Source organism: Coturnix japonica, chromosome 2, assembly GCF_054131305.1.
Source record: "Coturnix japonica strain WE chromosome 2, WE-NBRP24, whole genome shotgun sequence".
Classification (NCBI taxonomy): domain Eukaryota; kingdom Metazoa; phylum Chordata; class Aves; order Galliformes; family Phasianidae; genus Coturnix; species Coturnix japonica.
Genome location: NC_140664.1, coordinates 11,827,153 through 11,849,472, shown reverse-complemented (window position 1 = coordinate 11,849,472; position 22,320 = coordinate 11,827,153). Strand labels below are relative to the sequence as shown.

At 37.8% G+C, this 22,320-nt stretch overlaps 1 protein-coding gene across 2 annotated transcripts; it reads left to right on the top strand.

The window, feature by feature from the left end:
• Nucleotides 1–16: 16 nt before the first annotated feature.
• MTBP (MDM2 binding protein) lies at nucleotides 17–21,057 on the top strand. 2 transcript variants are annotated; one of them, XM_015856191.3, is made up of 22 exons: nucleotides 17–133; nucleotides 326–406; nucleotides 890–963; nucleotides 1,060–1,205; nucleotides 1,647–1,705; nucleotides 2,508–2,652; nucleotides 2,866–2,980; nucleotides 3,533–3,667; nucleotides 4,402–4,496; nucleotides 5,415–5,487; nucleotides 6,687–6,804; nucleotides 7,439–7,612; nucleotides 8,666–8,779; nucleotides 9,501–9,665; nucleotides 10,134–10,227; nucleotides 11,076–11,231; nucleotides 12,660–12,755; nucleotides 15,554–15,841; nucleotides 16,869–17,115; nucleotides 18,544–18,657; nucleotides 20,062–20,127; nucleotides 20,948–21,057. In XM_015856191.3, the coding sequence occupies exons 1-22, from the start codon at nucleotides 58–60 to the stop codon at nucleotides 20,981–20,983; spliced, it is 2,667 nt and encodes an 888-aa protein (XP_015711677.2). In that variant the 5' UTR covers nucleotides 17–57; the 3' UTR covers nucleotides 20,984–21,057. The 2 variants fall into 2 exon arrangements, with proteins under 2 accessions (XP_015711677.2, XP_015711676.2); XM_015856190.3 differs by having other exon boundaries at nucleotides 10,131–10,227.
• Nucleotides 21,058–22,320: the final 1,263 nt, after the last annotated feature.

Genomic DNA, 22,320 nt, shown 5'->3' with positions numbered 1-22,320 from the left:
CAGCGCCGTGAGGGGCGGAGCGGAGGCGGCAGCGCGGGCCGTTCGTTCTGGGCGGCCATGGAGCGGTACGTGCTGCTCCTCGGCTGGGGGGCTGCGGCGGGCGGCAACGAGCACGGAGCCGGCGATGGAGCAGGTAGTGCTGCTCTGGAGGTATCTGTGGTTATTTAGGTATTTATGCGTGTGCATGAGATACCCTGAGCATCCCCTTGGCCGGGTGGAGCAGTCCCAGCTCTCAGTCTCACAGTAGGGCTGCTTTTTGGTTATTCTCCTCGGGACTCTTTGGCTTTCATCAGATTTAAGAGCAGCCTTTTTTTTCCTTTTCCAGCTGTGGCTGTTGCAGATGTTTATAAGCTCCTGAAAGAAAAATGTAATTCATCTATAAAAGCAGATGCGGTGACATTTCCAGGTAAATAACATACAGTAACAGAAGGTAAATAATATCAAGGAATTTGCCTTCTTCCTCATAGCAGTGGGCAGCTTGATATTGTCCTGCTGACAATTCTCATTGTGATGTCTTCCAAGTTTTTTTTTGGTGGGAGTAATGGTTGTTGGATTATTTCACTGTGTGAACTGCAGTTACAATGTTTATGGAAGTTATGACTTGGTGTAGATATGAAACAGCTTCTGCAAATGGATGGCAGTACTGTCCAGAATGGAGAAAAGGTCAAAAACTTTATTAATTTGTATTAATTGAAGGAACATTAATATTTAGATGCTTAGTTTCACTCTAATACATTTAGACCTTAAATGTGATGCCACAGGAAAGTGGAGCTTAAGCCTCTGTGACACATTGAATGACTTATATAGGGTCTTTAACTAGAAAGACCTCATTGTAATAGAAAGAAGAGATTGTAATGGATTGTTTTAAATAACCATTTTCTCTTTTCAGCATGTTCAGTTGCTGGTGTTCCAGGCATAAAGAAATGGTACTTTGCAAGTCATGTTATATGTGGCTATTATCAAGTAGGTGATTTTTTTTATAACATTAAGTTTCCCAACTCTCTACCTGTGTCTAGTGTAAGTTGAAACTGTGATGCTCAGAGTTCTCCTCTTTATTAGTTCTGCAGTTCTGACTGGGAGGAAATAAATTCTGATGCACAGAAAAATGAAGACTCTCTCCAAACAGCTATTGAGAAGTGTCTGGGAAACATACAGAACTTTGAGGAAGATGACAGTAACAGCAGGGAGTCACTGTCTATGGCTGAGTATGCACATTATTTTCTTTACTTAACTATGGTGACCTTACATTTAACAGTCAAGAACAAGAAAATTCTGCAAATTATTACCAAAGTTATGGGTAAATATGAACAGTGCCCTCCTACAACTAGAAGTACCTTCTACTTCAGCATTGCTTTAATTGCTTTTTTAACCTATGGATGATTTTTGTGGAATAACAGAGAAGGATCCTAACAGCTGACAGTTACATTAGAAAAAAGACTGAAATACTATTTCCAGTTACACTGCAGGTTGTTTTGAGTTTACTTCTGCCCCAGTAAAAGGGGAAATAAGTATAACTCATTGTCTAGGTGTTATACTTACATAGAACTTTGAAGACATGAATAGTACCCAATGTAAATATCTTACTTCTTCTATTTTCTTATTTCTAATTACGTTTAGCTTCCAACCATGTTGTTCTTCACTTTCAGTGTTTATGATGAAGCTGCAGAAAGTCTGCATCAGTTGGCTGACGGACTGCCTGCCCCAGGTAAGCTCTCTTAAAAGAGCAATCTTTGAGTTTGTTAGTTGAATTAACTTGCATGCGAGTCTTGCAGTGGTTTAAGGAAAAAGGCTATGATTGGTCTTGCAGATCAGCCTAGGGGGATTAGTTTGCTGTTTCTTATAAGGAAACAGCAGTAGAGATTAAGGTAGTTATGTATATAGCTGTTTTTGTGTTGTTTTTTTTTTCCATATGAAAGAGCACTGAAATAGAAATAGGCAATACAAAACTCAACCTGCAACTAGGGGGAGTTCTTTTGTTAAAGAAAAATTGAAGGTGTTGATGTGTCAGACTTACAGCTGATGTTATTAAAGCTGTGTGTGTGCTTGCGACAAGAAACTGTGAGGAGCATAGATGCAATCTGTTGGGCTCAAATTTTACAAAGAGGATGTGCATACAACCTTTTATGTTAGGAGAATCTATTGTAGCAGTAGCTGAGTTGGAATATGAAAGAATGAGAAAAGTAGATGTTGAAAGAAGGTCAACTTAGTGCAACTGTACTGGAGACAGGAATAGAGGACTCTGATCTGTACAGCATTCAGGGAGACAGAAGAAATAGGAAACTGGTGAGTGAATGGATAGCAAAATATTTAATTTGTTCGTGTTAATCAAAGAGAGCAGGGAGAGACGAGCTAAAATGTGTGAGAAGTATTTCAAGTCTTGCTGAAATATTTAAGGTTGTTCATTAAAGCCATATCAGCTTGGTTGGTGATAGTACTTTTCTATCTTCAAATGGCTGAATGATTTACTGAATGATGGTGCTTGGAGTTATATATGACTGTTTCTACAGGAAGAGCAATGGTGGACATAATACTACAGGCCGCTGAAGGAGATGCACCCAAGTTAAAAGACTGCTTACCTGTGATTGGTGCCCTGAAACACCTGAGAGAATGGCACTCTGCGCAAATCACCATTGCAACAAGTGACTCTAAAGGGTATGCTGTTCATTTTAGGTCATTTTACTCCAGCTTCTGACAGCTACCCTGCAGCATGCCATTGCAAGTGTTTTTTGTTGTCTGACAAAGTTCTTTGCTGCAGTGTTCTCAAGCTGCTTGATCTATAGAGTCTCAGCTAGAATTCAATCATATTTCCTGTTAACGTGGAACAGTAAATTCTGAAAGATTAATTCTTCCTTATTTTTACAATAGCTGGCAAAAGATTGCGGAATATCTATCGGCAGACTTTGTTTCTTCAGATAATGTCATGGATGTTATCGATTTAAAAGAACTCTGGAGGGGAAAGATTCAGATATGGGAAAGAAAGGTAAAATAGCTTCGGTTATTGTTATTTTTAAGCATCCGTGCACATCATTTAAAGCATGTGTGTTACACTGCATTTTATGCTTGGAGCCAAATTTGATTTTAAAAACATAATTCAAAGAGATAATGTTTTTTGATATTTGGTATAGTGTCTTGGTGGTAGTGGGAGCTACTTACTTTTTTAGCTTGATAAAAAGCTGAACAAGATGAAGGTGTTTGGATGTGAATTTGAGAATTTTAGTCACTCTCCTCTGAAATACTTGCCTGGGTACTTCTTGTTCAAACTGAGATTGATCTGTGGCAGATAGAAATCGTTACCATGTGACTTTGTAAGTCTTTGTTGCAAGAACACATCTAATGTGTCTGCAGAGACTGAAAGATTGGTGATGGAAGATGTTCATTTACGTTTTCAGTATTAAGGTTTTGGGTTTAGTAATTGGTTACCTAAATCCGGCGTTATTACCTCAACTCATGGGTATAATGGAGAGAAATCTAGTAGTAACTGCTTAAAATAAAATTCAGCCAGATTCAAAGCTTATTATTATCTCTTTTTTAGTTTGCATCAGAAGTTAGCTTTCCAGAATTTTGTATGAAGAGCACTTCAGCAAAACCTCTCAGCAATTCACATGTAAATTCTTGCTTCGCTGCTAAAGAAGAGCAGCAATGCATGAATTCTACTGCTTTGCCAGAGGTAGGTTGTATTCTTGACGTTTCTTTGAGCCAGCAGAATTCATCTGATCTGAGAAAATTGGTAACTGGGGAAAATTTAGTCAGAATAGAAAACCAAACACAAAAGTAAGAACGAGAGTAAGCGTAACATTGAGGAATGCTGCTCATTTCTGTGTGGAAAACAGGTTCTTAAGATTTTGTGTTTGCTCTTAAGTGTGTGATACCAAAATTACTTTAAAGTGGAAAAGGTTTGGTTGGATGTTAGGGGGAAGTTCTTTACTAGGAGAGTGGTGAGGTCCTGGAACAGGCTGCTCAGGGATGTTGTGGATGCCCCGTCCCTGGAGGTGTTCAAGGCCAGGTTGGATGGGGCCCTGGGAAACCTGATCTAGTAATTGTGGAAGTTTGGTGGCCCTGCCACGCAGGGGGGTTGGAGCTTCATGATCCTTGAGGTCCCTTCCAACCCGGGTCATTCTGTGATACTGGAAGCTGAAACTTAGTTCAATCTCAGTACATAATTTATATTTCAATTCTGTGTTAATTTAACTTTTTGAGGCACATGGTTGGCATTCTAGGTAGTGCATCTTATTAAACAGCACTAAATACATTCCATGTTTTTATAAAATTCTATTAAATAAGATATTGTGAACTATTTTTCTCTTTTTATTCTCTTCTACTTTTTTCAGGTATACCTGTAAGTCAAACTTTACTGAGATCATGTTATACATGGTGTTATGAATCTGTTTCATCTCTTTACAGGTTTTTCATTACTATGGTCCTGCATTAGAGTTTTTACGGATGGTTGTCATTTCTGAACTCCCCCCCTTTTTTATATCAGATCTGGAATTTGAGCTGTATCCTTTAAGGTTCTAAGATGCTAATAATAATGGTTTATAGCAGAAAGAAAACAATTGGGAGTTAAGTGTGCATACAACATCTGAGGAATAGCAAGGTCTTATTGCACACCAGCATGCTGAAGTAGTCACATTGTGTATCTTTGCAAGTGGATTTTCTCATATGTTGATATTTAAAATGCAGTAACAATAACTTAGCAATTTTTACACTATTGCACATATATTTTGGCTATTTGTGGATATATGTGAGGAGGAATAGAGAAATACTTATTGATTCCCAGGCTGTTTGGGACTCTGAGCAACCTGGTCTAGAGGGAGATGTCCCTGCCTGTAGCAAGGGGATAGGAGCTAGATGATCTTAAAGGACTCTACCAACCCAAACAATTCTATGACTCTGTGTGTAAGTGTAATAAATATTTGCAGAATTATTGGCATGGAGTATTTGTTTCTGTGTAAAGTGCAGAGTTCATTAATGCATGTAGTGTCTTAAGTTTAGAACATTTTTCCATAAATTGTGTTTTATTATTAAGGTGCAGAACCTGTGACAAAGTATGGAAGAGGAATTTTGAGTTGCACATGCTACAGAGATTTCAAGATACCAAGACTAGTTAGAAACTACATAAAGTGGGTTAGAATGTGTGGCTGCCAAGATTTAGGCTACGTAGCTTAGGCCTGCCAAGGTTATGAATATATGATTATCTGTTGATGGCTGCCTATGTTAAATGTGTCCTTTGCGTATTTCATCATCTAATGTTTCTAACTACCACTTTGATAAGCTTTAACATATTTTGCAGTACTGGGGTATCATCTATTAGACTGCTGCAGTACTTACTTGAAATATGATGATAATGTGATTTGTAAAATCCAGATGAATGCAGTTCTTTCTGACGATGAGGTTCCTTAAACTGTTCTGTTCAGGAGCCTGGCAAGAAAGGGTAGGAAGAAGATGTCTGCACTGCTTTTAGATCAGATTTCTTCTCTCTCTGGGAAGGTAAGGCTTCCTCTTATATAAGTTTAGCAGGAAAGTGAAGACACTGTGCTTTCTTCTGTCTTTTATGAGCAGTATATAATAGTTAATCTCTGATTAGGCTCCTTCAAAATTTAATTCTAGAAGAGATCTCTCTTTAAAATGTGCATTCTTTTACAGGATCTGGCAATCTGTAAGTCCACTTAATGTTTTTACTGTAGCTGAATTTCATTCTTTGAAAATATGTTGTTGCTTTTAATCGTGTCACAGCAGATATTTCCAGATTATCACAATTCAATTACTTTTTAGCAAAAAACAATACTATATGCAGCTTATGAAATGCATCTAGCTTTTCTGAAGTGTAAGATATCCCATTTTTCAAGTGTGTATTTTGCATTTCTATTTTGATTTTGAATGAAAAGAGTTCCTGAAACATTTACAAGCCTATTATTTTTCCTGACTATTACAGTATGTTTACTTACAGCCGTGGTATTAGATTAAAGATGTTTTTCTTGAATGCTTAAAGCAGTGTAGATTTGATTAAGAAAGTTTTATAGTGTTTATAGAATAAAGCTATGCCAGTCAGAAGTACATGAAATGTGAAAATGCTGATAGAGATACAATAACTAAGTTATGTCCTTTATTTACTGTACAGTTGTTGTTCTGTCACCCAGCACTATATGTAATCTTCACTTGGCTTTACCTAGGTTTTCAGTAATTTTTTTCCTAACCCATCACCCTTTTCTCCATTATGCTCTGTGAAAGAGAAGTTCTTTTCCTAACACCGTAACAGAAATATCTTATTAAATAGTTTCATCAGATTGTTTGTGAAGGGTAGTTTGAAGGGAGGAAAAACACTGTTTTTAAGTTGATGCAGGGTGGCTGATTCCAACTATTTCTTAGAGTCCTCTTCATTCTAGAACTTTCTTTACATAATTGTGTATAGCGAGATTATTGAAAGACTTGGGAATACCTTTCCTTATGTATTAAATGAGAAAATCAGTATTTAGTTATCTCAACTGGAGAAAAAACTAGCTCAGTTTTTACTGCTTGTGAGTCAACTGATATTCCAGTCAATTGATGTGAGGGACAGAAGCATTGAGTAAATGTGCTTGCCTTTTAGTTGAAGCACCTTTTGAAATGATGCCTCAGGATGACTCAAAAATGAAATGTAAAGTACATTTCGGTAATGTATCTTCTGTTATATTTGCTTTATTATTTAGGTGGGAGCTTTAGTTTCATTGGCATGCAATGTAAGCAGTATAGCGATCCCATCCCCTGCCCAACTGAGCTCAAAGAAGTGGAAGGAATATATGGCTAGGAAACCTAAGGTCATTACTGGTGAGTAAAACAAAGACTCTATGGGTATATTTTGATATGGTTATGTATATTTAACATTTATGCTTTCTTGGGAAGAGCACAGGTACATGTTCTTCCAATGGAAACTTGCCATTGTGTCAACCAGCAGTCAAAAGTGCCTGATCATTCCATTATCCCCTCATCACTGCCCAGGCACTTTTAGGTACTCTTCTCTAATCATTACATACCTGACTCACTGTTTGCTCAACACTACATTGTTTCATGTTAGAAATGTATCTTTGGAGAGAGACTTTCCTTTTAATAAGCTCTGCTGAACAACTGACCTTGATGGTTAGAGATGCCAGATATACTTTTTACTTTTGCGTTACAAAGCTGCCCCAGGCTAAGTTCCATGCAGGTGCCTGCTTTGAGCCAGCACCATATTCTAACTCATCTTTGCTTCTGTAGCTCATTTATTTTGCATGCTCTTCAGTGTGTTTATTTTTGAAGGATAAATATCAGTTGTAGTTACTGTGTTACTAAAAAGATGTTAGTGAGATTTCTCACAAAAAAAAAAAAAAAAAAAAAAGAGCAAATGAAAGAATTTTGATTATAGCTTGTTATAAACAGTGTGAACACCCTGAGGGAGCCATCTCACATTCTGATACTTTTTAAGTTCCAGAAATTGAACTGAAAGGAGAATCTTGCCGATATTATTTCTTGCTGCAAGGCAATGGTTCAGGAGGATGTAAAGCAACCTTGATTCATTCTGCTACCCAAATCAATGGTATGGCCACTCTTTCTGCTGTAAATAGAGTGCTGAAGACAAAAGCAGAGGAAACAGAGTCAAGTAAGCTTTATTTGTTTATTAATTTGTGTCTTAAATCAGGCAACAAAAGCTACTAACACCTTATCTGCTCCCTTTATTCATTTCAGTCTGTCTTAAAGTGAAGAAACATTATACACTTTGAATATGTCTGCATTCTTTCAGATTGTTTTCAGTGATTAAGGAAAAGATCTACAATGTACTGTTAACTGTATTTTGTAAATCAACTACTTGAAGCTGTCGTCAGTCATTCCTTGTAACATTCTGTAGTTGTAGCAATGTCAATGGGGAGGTCAAGGTAAAGTGGATGCAAATCCACAAATACAAAAACTTTAAGAAATATGCATTGTTGTTGTAAAGGCTGATGCCTGAAATCTAATTAGTTATTATTGACAAGCCTATTTCTCTCATTCAAAATAAAAGCCACAAGGCAGGGAGACAAATTCAATTGGAAGAAGTCCATATTAATACAGAATGGTTAGGATATGAGCTAGGAGGCGGTCAGCTGCTTTAGTAGATAAAACCATGTATCACTTTTCTTAGAATAGTTATCCTGTTATAGCTACAAGATATCTATATAATTCATCTGTTTGCACTCAATAACCAACAAAGAAAAGAGCGCAATGGCTTGTATCCTTTTATTTTCTTCTTATCCAAATAAATCAGCGTGGGATGTGACTGCCTGCTTCCCATTTGTCCTAATTAAAATCCCATTAGTAGGTGTCAGAAGACTGTAAGTCCTTGACCATGTGTTGGCAGAAAACTTTTCTTCCCTAGTATCAAATTAATGATCTTTTTATATTCTTTAAATGGCAGTCATACTAACTTATGTTGGTTTTGTATAGAAAGGCAGAGATAATACCCATTCACCTATTCCAAGTTATCCCCTTAGTGTCTTATATGAATTCCCTATGTTTTTCTCACTCAGATTTGATAGTCTACTTGTTTCCCCTGAACATGAAACTTGTACATCTGGTGTGTTTCTGATGTCTTGCTATCACTTTTTAAGAAGTAATGACCCAGTATCTCCCAAGAAGATATAGATTCTTATTAATGGGTTTCTGCTCATTTGTATAGGCTTTCCCGTTGATGACTTCATTGAGTCTCTGCCACGGTTTTGTGGAAGGCAGATTGTACAGAGAGAAAAGAAACTGTCACATCTCCAGGCATCTGCCTTGAAGGAGTATCTCAGTAAGTAATGGAGAAAGCACTCAAAATTCTTCAACTTGTATTTAGGAAGCTTTTCTTTTCTTTCAAACTGAATGTGGCATTTCACCTTACAAACTGAGGGGAGCTGGCCAGTTCACGCAGAAAAAAATTAAGTTGTAAAGAAACTTACTAGCATTTTCTGTGCTTTGTTTTGTTGTTTTTCTTGCTTTTTTTTTTCCTCCCCCTAACAGAACTTACTGTGTGTTTTGTAGTTGTTACTGTTGCTTTATTCTTTCTTGCAAAAGTCTTAAGAAGCAGAGAGGAAGACTATGACAGGCATTTGTTTTTCTTGTGAATGATGCATCATAAGCCTGACTGGAAGGTTATCCTCTACAGATTTTCATGACTTTGCAAAGAAGTAGAACATTAGGCTGGCCTGATTTTTACTATCTAAATCTATTACTCAGAGAGACTCAGTTTAAACAGAAGAAATACTTTGGAGAGACTGGCTAGATTGTTGAAAATGACATAATTTGTGTTAGTATTAATGTAATATCAGGCTAGGGAACACAAGATTTGTACTCTTTCAATGGCAGTGCAAGTAGCAATGGCAGGTGTAAGTATTCCCTATAGGAGGACTGGAGCTTTTCCTCTGTAATACTGGCAAGTCCAGATCTCTGAGTCATTCAGACTTGGATATACTCAGAAATACGTTTACCAAAATTGTGATGTTTCTTAATTCTTTTATTTTTACTTTAAACAGAGAGAAAGAAATTGTCTGAGCAGCCTCCAGTTATTTCTACTGATGAGCTCAAAAGCTTATTACAACGTACAAGAGAATGCTTTTTGGACCTGTGGAACACTAATCGTCCTGAACCTGTTCCGCAGAAAGCTGACAGTAAAACTAGTTCATGTACAGTGGCTTCTGGTAAGTATCTTTATTGACAAAGATCTCTATTAATGTGTTTCCACAGCCTTGCTGGGCAACCTGTTCCAGCATCTCACCACCTTTACAGTAAAGAATTTCTTTCTACTGTATAGTTTAAATCTACCCTCTTCCAGTTTAAAACCATTTCCTCCTGTCACTACCTGCCCTTATAAAATGTCTCCCCAGCTTTTCTGTAGGTCCCCTTCAGGTACTGTAAGGTCTCGGTTGCTCTGTTGAGTTCAGTCTCATAAAGTTCACGTGCAGTCCTGTTGAATTAATGTGCATATATGTGCAGTTGTAGTTGACAACAAGGCCGCTGGACAGAAAAAACAATCTTGAGAGCCACAGGTCAAATATTTCTGTGTCTGCTTGTATCAATTCCCTTGCGTTTGGAGACAAATTATATCCTTCTTATGAGCAAGCTGTAATTGTTTTGCTTTCTTGGTGTTGTTTTTTTGTTTCTAGCAGAATCTCATTTAATGGAGTCAAATCCATTGGAATGGCCAGAAAGACACGTTCTTCAGAATTTGGAAAACTTTGAGAAAATCAAACAAAAAATGAGGTAATGGTGAAATATTGAAGAGTTTTCTCTGTGGTGGACATTGAACATCAGTCTAGAGGAACAATACAGTCATGGCCATATTGTGAACTGTTTTCAAATAGGCTGATAATTTTTTAGAGAAAGCCTTGTTTAAGGCCAAAACTAAGTTTCTATTACACTGTCAATTTTCAAGGTTGTTTTGGGGTTATTTCATACTATTTAATGTTCTTTTTGGGTTTTTTATTAACAAAACACAACTAAAAGAGCACAGAGTAACATAGTTCTGAAATTAAATTACCAATATCATGCTTGTAGACTTCAACAATACTAGAAAAACATTCAAAATATTTTTTCCCCCAACATATCCATACTTGGAGTTTAGCATTAGATCTCTGCTTTCTCTTAATTTATTATTGTTGTTATTAAGCTTTGGCTTTTGTTCCTCAAATACATATATATAGTTTTTCTTCGTAAGTAGCTCTTCTTACACTTACCCTGAATTAGTGTAAAACACATTGCCTAGCAGTAGAAAAGAAAAAGTTTTGCTAAACTTGATTGAGGACATCAATAATGTAGTGGAGAATTGTATGCAGCAGTGTCTTTATGATTCCTGTGCTGCATATTGTACGTCTCTTTTTTAATGGGAATTAAATTTTGATCTTTGAGGTCCAGAAATGGAAAAAAAGAGATGAATAATATACTTCTCATATTGTACTTCATGACTAAGTAATAAAATCTGTGTTTAATTGCTCCAGTCTAGCAGTGGTTTGGGAATTTATTTATTTATTTATTTTACTAGAACAAAGTAACTTCACAAAAAATATTTTCTTAGGTGAGGGTGTTTTATTATTATTTTATTTTTCCCGTAGAGCTTCTATGCTTGCACATTCATCTGAACAATTGCTTGGACGTAAGGATAGCCAGCGGGAGTCACTGACATTGCTCGATGCTAAGGAGTTACTGAAATACTTCACACCAGAAGGGCTGCCGGTTGGCGATCTTCAGCCACTGCATATTCCCAAACGGTATGATATCAGCATATTAAAGTCACTGCTGACCATACTCAGAATTGCTGGGAATGTGTGTAATAATGAAGTGATAAAATGTGATAAAAAAATCAGGTGATAGTGTCAGAGTTTGAGTTTGTGGCTTGTGTATCCTTGCATCAGATGCCTACTCCCAGTGCAATCAACAGTGATGGTCAACCTTGCTGTTTTTTCTCTGAGTCTGAAGTGGCCAAGATGATGATGATGTTTGTAGTATGCATTTAAATAATGGAATAAGTGCCTGATGTGCATAAATGTTCCACTAGGTTTTGCTGTGGCTGTCCTACAAACTACTGCCACTATACATTCCTATTTCCCAAACTAATATTTCTAGTATAGCAGGAGTTACTCTGGCAGAACTTCAGTTTTATGGGTGTGATTTCTTTAATTCAGTCTTAGTGTGTCTGCTGTTAAGTATTAGTGCAGTAACCACTCCCATGTCAGCAGCAAGATTAATATAAGGAGTCAATAGAGTACTTTTCAGGGTTTAACTATTGGACTAAGGCCAAGCTAGTCAACAGAATGAGAAGATGTCTGTAGGATCAGAGCCTCTAGTATTTATGTGGTACATTAAAAACTACTAGATAAGCAAGAATATCGTCACAGTTAATGCTATTATATTTGTTGACCTTTTTAATGTTGAATAAGAGTATATATAATGGAATCATTGGATACTGCCCTAGATACTTCATTATGTGTAATAAATTAAGAGGGCTTGTGAGGGGGAAGGTTACAACCTGTTCCAGGGAACCTGCTTTACCAGGAGGGTTGGACTGATATCTCCAGAAGTCCCTTCCAACTCCGAAGGCCCTGTGAATTCAGAAAGCATCTATAATATACTTACTGGAGTTCTGAAACTCCAGTTCTGAAACATGTTCTGAGCAGATAACTCAAGCAAGGTGGAAGATACAGAGTGAAGACTGAATCTTCTACAGAGTTCTTACCGAACGAGTGCCAGTGATGTAGGATTTTGGCTGTATTATAAAATATTGTCATTCCATATGCGGGAAAGAAGTTAATAGTTCTTTTCACTACAAAAATTTGTTCTGCATCCCTATTACTCAGGTGCTCTGTTGTGAAATGTGGTAATTGCCTGGATTTATTGAAAAATTATTTGGGGCAGTGACCTCTAAACTGGTAAAAAAACACCTAAGAGGTTGTGCAGTAATAATAGCTTAGTAGACAGGAAATTTGAGCTTAAATTCTTAGTTCAGTGAAGACTTAATTTCCCACTGATGCTCTGCCTCATGGGCTTAATGAGCTACAGGATACGCTGTTTTAGTCTTTCTCTGTCAAGGCGTTTAGTTTGACTTCTGGATGTATAATTTATCCTGTCTGCTTCTAAAATTGACATTATACAACTTTTTAAAATGGATAATATATACACATATACTTTTTTCCTTCCAGTGAAGGTGCATTCTTTTTGACACCCGAGCTTTCTCCTCGGAAGCTAAGAGGTCTGCCTTTTGAAAAAGCTGCTGGATGCCATTATCATGGAATCGAGTAAGTGTCTCACTTTTTTCCTCTATTTTTCAGCTTCCAGGTAAGAGTAAGTAGAAACATTTCAGTCACTATGAACATAATTATGGAAAACTTTCTATAGTTTCCCTTCAATGGGATAACTTCACACATGCCACCTCTTGCTTTCTTATCTTTATTTTACTCCTTAGTTTAATTCAACACACCTACCTTGATGGTAATTCAGGAAAGTGGAGATTGGTTCTTTTCTCCTAAGTTCTACTGCTGTTAATTATTAGTGTTTCTGAAAGCTTGAATTCAGAATTGGAACTGGCAAGGGCAAGTATGCTCATTAATGTTTATCAAGTCACTATGTAGCACAGAGAAAACTTTGTGCGTTGTTTCTACTTCCACATTCAGTTGTAGGCGCTTTCAGACTAGCAGTTGTAAGGCATATGAGACTTACTTTGAAGCAACCTGAACACAGCACCAGTGTTCAAGTGTCGCTTGTAAGAATCTGCAGAAGGGTTAATATAGTCAAGACTGCACTGAGTCCCAGACAGCCACCATTTGTTATTGACCAAAGCTTCAGGTGGATGTGCTTCATATGATGTAGCTATTTAAAAATTCTCTAGAAAACTGTGCGTATCCTCATTGTTGAAAAAAGGAAAATGACACACGCAAACACTAAAGTAAATGGTTCAGTATAACTCCTCTGTGTGGACAAACTCTGTCTTAACATGGTATACCGTGTATCTGCAGAATTGCAGTGGGTACCAAGAAGACATCAAGGTTGGTCTCCATGTAAGTTTCTGCCTCCTTCCAAAACTCCAGTTTAAAATCATTACCGTATGACTAATTATACCACTGTTATTTTTTCCTATCAACTTCACGCACAATTTCGTTAAGTCTACACTGAATATGTGGTATGTTTTTCTGACTGGTAACTCATGAGCCTGTTAGCTTTCTTAGATTAACACAAGGCACAAAGAGGCAATTAGGTAGACAGGAGAAATTAATCCTCCCAGCTGTAGGAGGAAGGTATTTGGCCATTGGCTTTGGAACGCTTGCTGACCTGGGTGACCTGAGCAAGGAGTGTGTGAAGATTCTAATTAGGCACAGGTTGTATTGCCTTGTGTCATAGGAAAAATGATGGGTAGAGACCACAGGGGGAGGAGGGAGGGTGGAATGCACTGGGAATAAGAGAGGCAGGCAGTAGAGTGAGGAGGTGGAGACTAGCATGAAAGGGAAGAATATGGAGCTGTACAAGCAGAACAGATCCTTCTAGGAGTTCCAGAGGGAGCATATGGTCATAGAATCGTAGAATGGCCTAGGTTGAAAAGGACCAGAATGATGATCTAGTTTCAACCCCCCTGCTATGTGCAGGCTTGCCAACCACCAGACCAGGCTGCCCAGAGCCACATCCAGCCTGGCCTTGAATGTCTCCAGGAATGGGGCAACCACAACCTCCTTGGACAACCTGTTCCAGTGCATCACCACCCTGTGTGCAAAACTTCCTGCTAATATCTAACCTAAACCTCCCCTGTCCCAGTTTAAGACCATTCCCCCTTGTCTTATCACTATCCTCGCTTGTAAACAGTCATTATGGTCTTCTGGAGCAGTTACATTTTGTAATGTGCAGCCGTGATTTGTTTCCATCTGCATAGCTGCTTTGTTTTTGTTTGGAAGCAGAGTTTTGTCAACAAAATCAAGAGACATTTCTAGTGTAGTGAACCTGTGCCAGCTCTTGTATCCCATTGTGCAAAGAGAAAATAATTGCAGGTAAAGAGGGGCGAGTAAAATGGTAATTTAACTTCTAAAGATAAAAACATTTTTAGATTTGTAGGGGATTTGATTACTCAAGGGACCTGGAATATAAATAAGGAAAGTTAAATACCTTGAAGTTTGTGAGTTAAGAGAACTTATTCTTATCAAATAATGAATTTATTTCTAGTGGAAAGTCTTAATCAGCTGCAGAAATGGATTCAATGCTCTGTCATTAGAAAAGTGAATTTCTCCCTGAGTATGAAAGCAGTCTGAAAAAGGAGAAGAAATCAAATCTAGCAATTCAATTTAACCCTGTGTAAGGAGATAAAAGTAAAGAATTGTCTACCATTTCTGAGAATAGGAAACATTACTACCTGCTTTGGAGAGTGGGCTGAGACAACTCGCGTCGCTCAGAATGCGGGTTAAAATTGTTGGGATTCCTGGAGTATCATGTTAGAGTGTATCATTTTATATGTATTATCCCATTATTCTCTGGGTCTCAAAGTTTCAGTGGATGCTTGTAAGGTCTGAGGTCAGGAAGATACCGTATCTGTTATGGTGTGATGGATTCTTCATATATTTGGTTTTAGAGCTTTCCTCTTCACTGCTTTACTGGAGCGTCACTGTACATTAATAGGGGTAGCATCTGTTCAGTACAGGCTGATAATCCAAATCTAACGCAGTGCTGACTATAAGGAGAAAAAAATCAATTGTCAGCATCATAATTCATTATTTACTTCAATTACTTCAAGGAAAAGCATCCTGTTAATGTCCACAAAAATCTTATTTGCATGAGCAAATAGAAGAGACATACAAATAATTAGTACATAATGCTGCATGTCTATTGGAGTTAGTCTTAAATATAGTATAGACTTACACATAATATAAATAAATCCATTAGCTGTTTATTAATTTGTGGGGTCATTTTAAAATATCTGTCAGAACAACACATCAGTCCAAACAAAAAAAGTGCTGGAGATTATATTATAGGCAGAAGTAAGTTGTTCTTTTCTAACTGTAAAAAAGCAGTCAGACAGAGGTCTGTCTCACATATTTCTCTTGAATTTAAACTGTAGATACTGTCTAGATAACAGGAAAGCCTTAGAGAGAGACTTGGGATATGCTGAACTTCAAGCTCGTCTTATTCGCTATGAAACTCAGACCACTTGCACCAAGGAATGCTGCCCTCTGCCGTTTGTCTTGAGCCCTCTGCCGGCTGCCCTGAGCCCCCTCCCGTCTCCCGCAGTCTTGTCGGAGCCTGGAAGTGTCCCTGATGGAGAGTCTTTACAAAGTGAATTCAGAACAGAGGTACTGAGGCTAAAACGCAGATCGAAAGACTTGGATTGCTTTTGTCCCAAGAAAAGGTAATGAATGGAATGAAATACATCTTGACGTGAAGTATTTTTGTGGTCTCTTATGAAATGCATCTCTTCTTTCATGTTGAAATTTTTCTTACTGCAGCTGTCTAGACAGCTGTTTATTGTTTAATCATCTTTTATAATTTCAATTTTTCTTAAAGTGTAGCCTCCTACTGATAGGATTAAATTAATCTAGAGCATGCAGCAGAAGCACCTTTTGTTTAAGAGACCTATGGTTGAATATTGCAGAGTCTGCAGTGCGTTTGTAAGGACAACAGATACTTTCTGTCCTTAAACAAAGCTGTCAGTGCTGTTGCAGTACAAGTAAACTACTGTAGGTTTGAAAAGCCAAGCACTGTCCACTGCAATTGAATTCCTAGTCTGGAATTCCTAGACTTCTGGTACAAGATGACCCACCAAAATCCAAACTCATTAAGTTGTCAGCTTCATTAAAATCTTTTCTGAAGATGTTATTTGAAGACTTCTGTTTGTACCATGTCTTAGCTCTGAAGATGCAAGTAACTGCCTTGTAGTGCTGCTGAATTTATTTTGTGTTGTAATGGTCACTGTCTCTTCACTCCAGTTAATACCTTTTGCAGTCTGGTCACAAGTGTGCTACAGTAAGTCTTTTTAACAGGATGGTTTTGGGGCGATCTGTAGATTTTTGCAGCTTACTGAGTAGTTAGAAATGATGTGCTTGTGCTTAGCACATGATAGAAGCGGACTTTCAGAGTTACTAATGCTTTCAGAGTTCCTAATGCTTTCAGAGTTCAACAAGAGAAAGTAGGCAGTTTCAAGAAGTTTTATTTTATCCTGAGCCTGAAGACCAGAAGCTCAGTTCTTCGAACTCTCTAGACAGTGTCTGTATGCAAGAAGAATTTCTCTTCTTAGTTATCTTGTTTTGTGATGCTCTTTGTAAGAATGTGTAGTGATCCTAGCAATTAAACATCAGCCTCTATAGCAGAAACAAAGCCAGCAAAACACTCGTTACAAAATAAAAAGTTGTTTTTTCTTTTTATTTCTTCCTATCCAGGCTAACAAAATCAGAGAGTACAGATTCTCTCCTCTCCCAAGCAAGTGGGAGAAGTGGGAGTAATAATGTGCTATCTGTAACCAGGAAGCGCTCTGAAAGATCAGTTTCTTTAACTTCGATGGTGGTGAAACAGTCTGGTCAGCCCCTCAAAGCAGCCACGAGGGCGGGCTCAGCAAGCTGCATAAGTGCAAGAGAATCTGAGACTTCAAAGCCAGTGAAGGAATCAAGATCTCAGAAACATACAAGGGTAAGGGTCTATTTTGCTTGCTTTGAGAATTAAAAAAAATTAAATAATTTCTTTGCAACTTCAGTGGATAGTGATAGGACAAGGGGGAATGGTTTTAAATTGAGACGGGGAGGTTTAGGTTAGATATTAGCAGGAAGTTTTTCAAACAGAGGGTGGTGATGCTCTGGAACTGGAGGCATTCAAGGCCAGGCTGGATGTGGCTCTTCACAGCCTCGTCTGCTGATTGGCAACCCTGCACATAGAAGGGGAGTTGAAACTAGATGATCATTGTGGTCCTTTTCAACCCAGGCCATTCTGTGATTTTAGTGTGAAATGTGAATTTCTCTCTCTTTCTTACTACTAAATTTGGTTCTGTTTGCTTCTGTAACTGAATCCTAAAGGCACTGAGGAGATCATTCCAAAAGTGAGGAGTAAAATATTTGTAAATGTTAAGCTTTGCCCAAGGAATTAAGGTTAAGAGAAGTAGCAAGTAAGAGTAAAATAGGTGGCAATAAATGGTTGGGAGTTAAGAAATGTAGAAAGTGAATATAAAATCTAAAGTCAACAAAGAAATATCTGTACTGGAAAGGTGAGAGCCATTGTGAAAGAACGGACTATTCAGGGAACATAGAGTAGTTGTGTACAAGTCCATTAACAGAGTTAACATTTAAATACATTGATGTAATAATGTTTTATTAATTGCTGTATTTATTGAGAATGCAACTTCTAAAATACAGCCAAGAGAACTTTGGCTTTCCAATGATTGTTTAAGTGAATTCCTTGATACAAGAGTGGACTGCTTGAATGTAGTTGTTACAGTGTCAAAGGCAAGTCAGGATGACTTGAGTAAGCATAAATTTTGACTCATTCAGACTTAAAGTCAGTATATATTTTTTTGCCTTCAAAGTCCCATGTGAATATTCCCCGATTCTCTACGTTGCTTTGACATGTAAACATTCAATTTATTTTTAAGTTGAAGGAAATGGAAATGAATTGTCAAATAACTCTGTCCAGCTTTGGTCAGTGGGTTGATGGTGCTTGTCTGGTGCATTAATAGCACAGGCAAGAGCAAAAAAGATCAGGGTAGTTTTTGGTTTTTCTTTGAGTTTCATTGAGTTTCATTGAGTCAGAGGATCATTAACATTGGAAAAGACCAGTAAGGTCATCTAGTTCAACTGTCAACCCATCACCACCATATATTACTAAACCAAATACCTCCAGGGATGGTGTCTCTACCACCTTCCAGGGCAGCCTGTGCCAGTGCGTTACTTCTCCTTCTGTGAAGAAATATTTTCTAATGCCTTTTCAGCCTTCCCACTGTACTACATCTCTTCTGTCTCCATCTTTGTTGGGAAGAATGAAAGAGAACATGTGTGACATTTTTCCTTGGACAGTTTTTCATGCCGATAATTAGGACAAACTTTTGAGTGTGTTTCTATTGTTTCCAAGATGCTGAAGGAGGTGGTAGCCAAGACTCTACAAAAGCATGGAATTTCTGAGGATCACAAGAGCTTTGCATCATGCAGCCAACGTCTATTTGAGATATCAAAGTTTTACTTAAAGGTAACAAGGAAACATTTTCTGACAGTTCTTTGCACTTAGTTGAATGAGTCTGTTCCTGAATGCCTTGGGATGGATGTATTCAAGTTTGATTGTGCTAATATTCTTAGTGCTGTGTCTTCTATATGTGTAAAATATGGATAAACTTTTGGTCTTTGGTGAATATATTTTGGTGATATTCATGGTAAGTAGAATTGCTGTCAGCTTTATGGAAGCACAGCAAATCTGGGAGACACTAAATGTGAAGCCACAATGGGGGAAAAACCACAAAGTTATGGGACAGAGAAGTAACTAGTAAGGCAACTTTCTTACAGCAGATTTGTTTCAAGACAGTGGAGTTTCACTTTCTTTTTCACTTTGCAATTAAGTCCCTTGGGAATGAGATGTCAGATGAATGCAAATCACATTATCACATAGTTGTATGGACCTGTATATTGTAGGCAAACTTACACATGTTAATCGTTTAAAGAATAGTTGTTAATCATTTAAAGATGTAGATGTAGTCACATTAGCATCCTATGTTGTCCTGTATTTTGCTTTGCATTTCATACTGGAATTATCTTAGTGATACCTCAAGATAATTTCATCTCCAAATTTATGATCAATTTAGTGCTGTCCTAACTACTGTCATGCCTTGGTCTGATATAGTGAGCCATATAAGTCTGCTTTATGCTTTTGCCCTTATGCATATTTCCCAAGCTGTGATTGCATCTATTAGTGGAAACTATCCTTTGCTCATTTAAAACTGTAGAATATGGATCACATTTCTTCTGTCAGAATGAAGATTGCGTGCTGGCCAGGATACAAAGAACACTGATTACAAATAAATATTTCAGTAAAGATCATGCTGAATAATCTTTGTCCTTCAGACAGCTCAGCTTCTCCCTCATTTTAAGGTTACTGGGTAAATAGGTAGTTCATGCAATTCACTGAAAATCCAGTTCCCTGATATGTTCATGGAAATTCTCATCAACACACTGCAGATGTGTGCAACTATCTAACACATGCTGACTTGACAGCACCATGTAATGCATGAGTGAATTCAGATGGGTTCATGACTCCATTTGTGAATGAAGCAAAAGAAGGCTGCAGTGATCCTGTTCTTGAGACACAGGAGATAGCTGTGGCAGGATTTTGTCCTTCCAAGCTGTCTTGCAGCCCCAGGTCTGTACAACTTTGTTCTGCGTGCTTCAGAAGCATGATATTGTAGACACCATTTTCTTTGGGAGTCAAGAAGTAAATGAATATTCTCAGGTTTACTTCAGACAGTGCCATGTGCTTCATTTAAGAATGGCTTGGTGCCACAGTTTAGGTTTCTCAATATAACAAGAACTTTGAATGTTACCGTTCATTAATAACAAGAATATGAGCATCCTGATATCTTCGGCTTTGTGCTTTAATGTTTAGGATCTTAAAACTTCTAGAGGACTTCTTGATGAAATGAAGAAAACAGCAAGTAACAATGCTAAGCAGGTAAGAGCATTTACTTTATTTGTCATTTCTATTAATAAGGATAGGCCAGGTTCGGTCCACAGCTTTAGCAGATGAGGAGAAGCATTCATTCCTTTGGCTGTAGATCTTGTATTGCATTCTGATCCCACAAAAACTCCCTGTCAGCAGACCCATGGCAAAATTTCCAGTTGCTCACATTCATGATTGTTGTAGCTGTAACCAGAATACTGCCTATCGGCTGTGTCAAAGTGAAAAATGTGGTAAAGTTTATTTTTCTCCAGTTACGACTGAGGGGAAAAAAAACTCTTAAGTACAACTGCTAGATCCTCACAGGATTTTATTCTGCCAGGGCAGTGCTGTGTTCTGTGCTGTGTTATTTTATGAAACGTCTCCTATAGATCACAAGGTTTCAAAGACAAAGTGGGTTTGGTGTTTATTGCTGAACAGGTATGTTGTTCCAGCACACTATTTCTCACTCCGGTCTTTGTCCGGGGAGATCTGAGGCTGGATTTGTGCATGGACATTCCAACCTCTTTGCCAGCAGCATCTTGTCTGCTGACCACCTCACCCTATACTACAGAATATATGTAAAGAACATACAGTGTGGGGTGAGGTTGCTCATTCACAGGATCCCAAAATGCCTTTTTCTCAAGACAGTGAGTTCTGATGAATTAAATAGAACTTTGAGGCAACCCTTCTCAGTTTATTAACGACTCTTTCTGCTTTGGGAGGATTACCTTCTAAATCCCGTTTAGAAGAATCAATAATGTCTGTCAGATATTCTTGAAAGCAACTTCAGAACAAGAGTTATGGGAATAATTTTCTCATTTCTTTTCCCCAGGTGATTGAATGGGTTCTGGAGAAAACTGGCATGTAGAAACAAAGACCTCTGTTCTATTTATTCCTACTTGCTGTTATGTATATACTGAATAAAACTGCTTTCAGCCTGGACCTTTGACACTTTATATTGTAGCTGACAACAGTTCCTATTCTGCAACTGAAAACAATTAGAATTTGAATCACAATTGTTTCTCAGTTTTGAAATATAAGGAAAAAAACAAAAAAGCACGTCTTTTGGAATCTGATGAAAGGTCCCACAAAAGGTGCATTAAGAGAAGGACTACAGCCTGAATTTCTGGTAAAATGTCATGTGTAGATTTGCTAACAGTTCTTAGAAACAGTTCAGAACAGATTTTTGTTCCCCACATTCCTCCCTTAGCTCTCTGTATTGTACGCAGTGAGCCCTGGCTTTACGTGCTACCTCACTTCGTGAGCAAGTAGAACTCAGCAGTTAATTGTTTAAATTAATTCTGTAGACTCAAGGCCGGCCTGAAACAATCAACAGAAAGGCAGTTAGGGGAACTATGAGCAGTTTGATGGATCATTTGTTTGCATGATTCCAATACTAAACTAATACAGTGCTGCCCATGTCTCATTTTCGCTTCATTATTATGTTGTTGGTTTGTTTTGTTTATAGCTAGTTCATAATGATGGCTTAATAACTCACCGTGCCCCATTTGAGCTGTGATAACTGTCCTTGTGCATGCTCTTAGCCTACAAAAAGTACACAAACTCATTTGTCCTGACCTACAATAACAGCACTAAAACAGTTTTTCTTGTATTATGCTTTCTAATCTCCATGTTTAAGAGTTGCTGTGGCTTGACTGCTATGCGGTAACTTTTGTGATATGGAATGTAATGTCACCATGCCTCTGAACTTCAAAGTTTTTGTTTGTGGAAGAGGAACCCAGAATCCAGTCTGCCTTATGCACGCTTTACTACATAAGCTTTGGGTGTTTGCTGTCATGTTTCTGCACACCAGAATTTAAGTCGTCAACATACAGAAGGGTCTATCCACAGCCATGCTATGTGCTTACACAAGAGCAGGGTAAAACAACGCTGATACGGTGATGGTGAGATGATTACTTAACAAACTCTTCAGTTCTTTCCTGGGATTTTTTCTAATGCCTGTCATTACTTACAAGCACGGAACTTCTGATGAAGCAAACAAACTGAATGTCTGTCCAGTATAGAACGACACTGATGTGTTCACATGAGGTGGAGACTTTTTCCTTCACAATTTAATTTGAAATTTCAATTGAATGGGTCATTTTTAAAACCAAGAAGTGTCCACTTTGGATACAATTATCAATAACTTCATATTTTTCGTTACTTTCTGCTAAAACTGCCCCACTCGTAGTATCGTAGAACTGT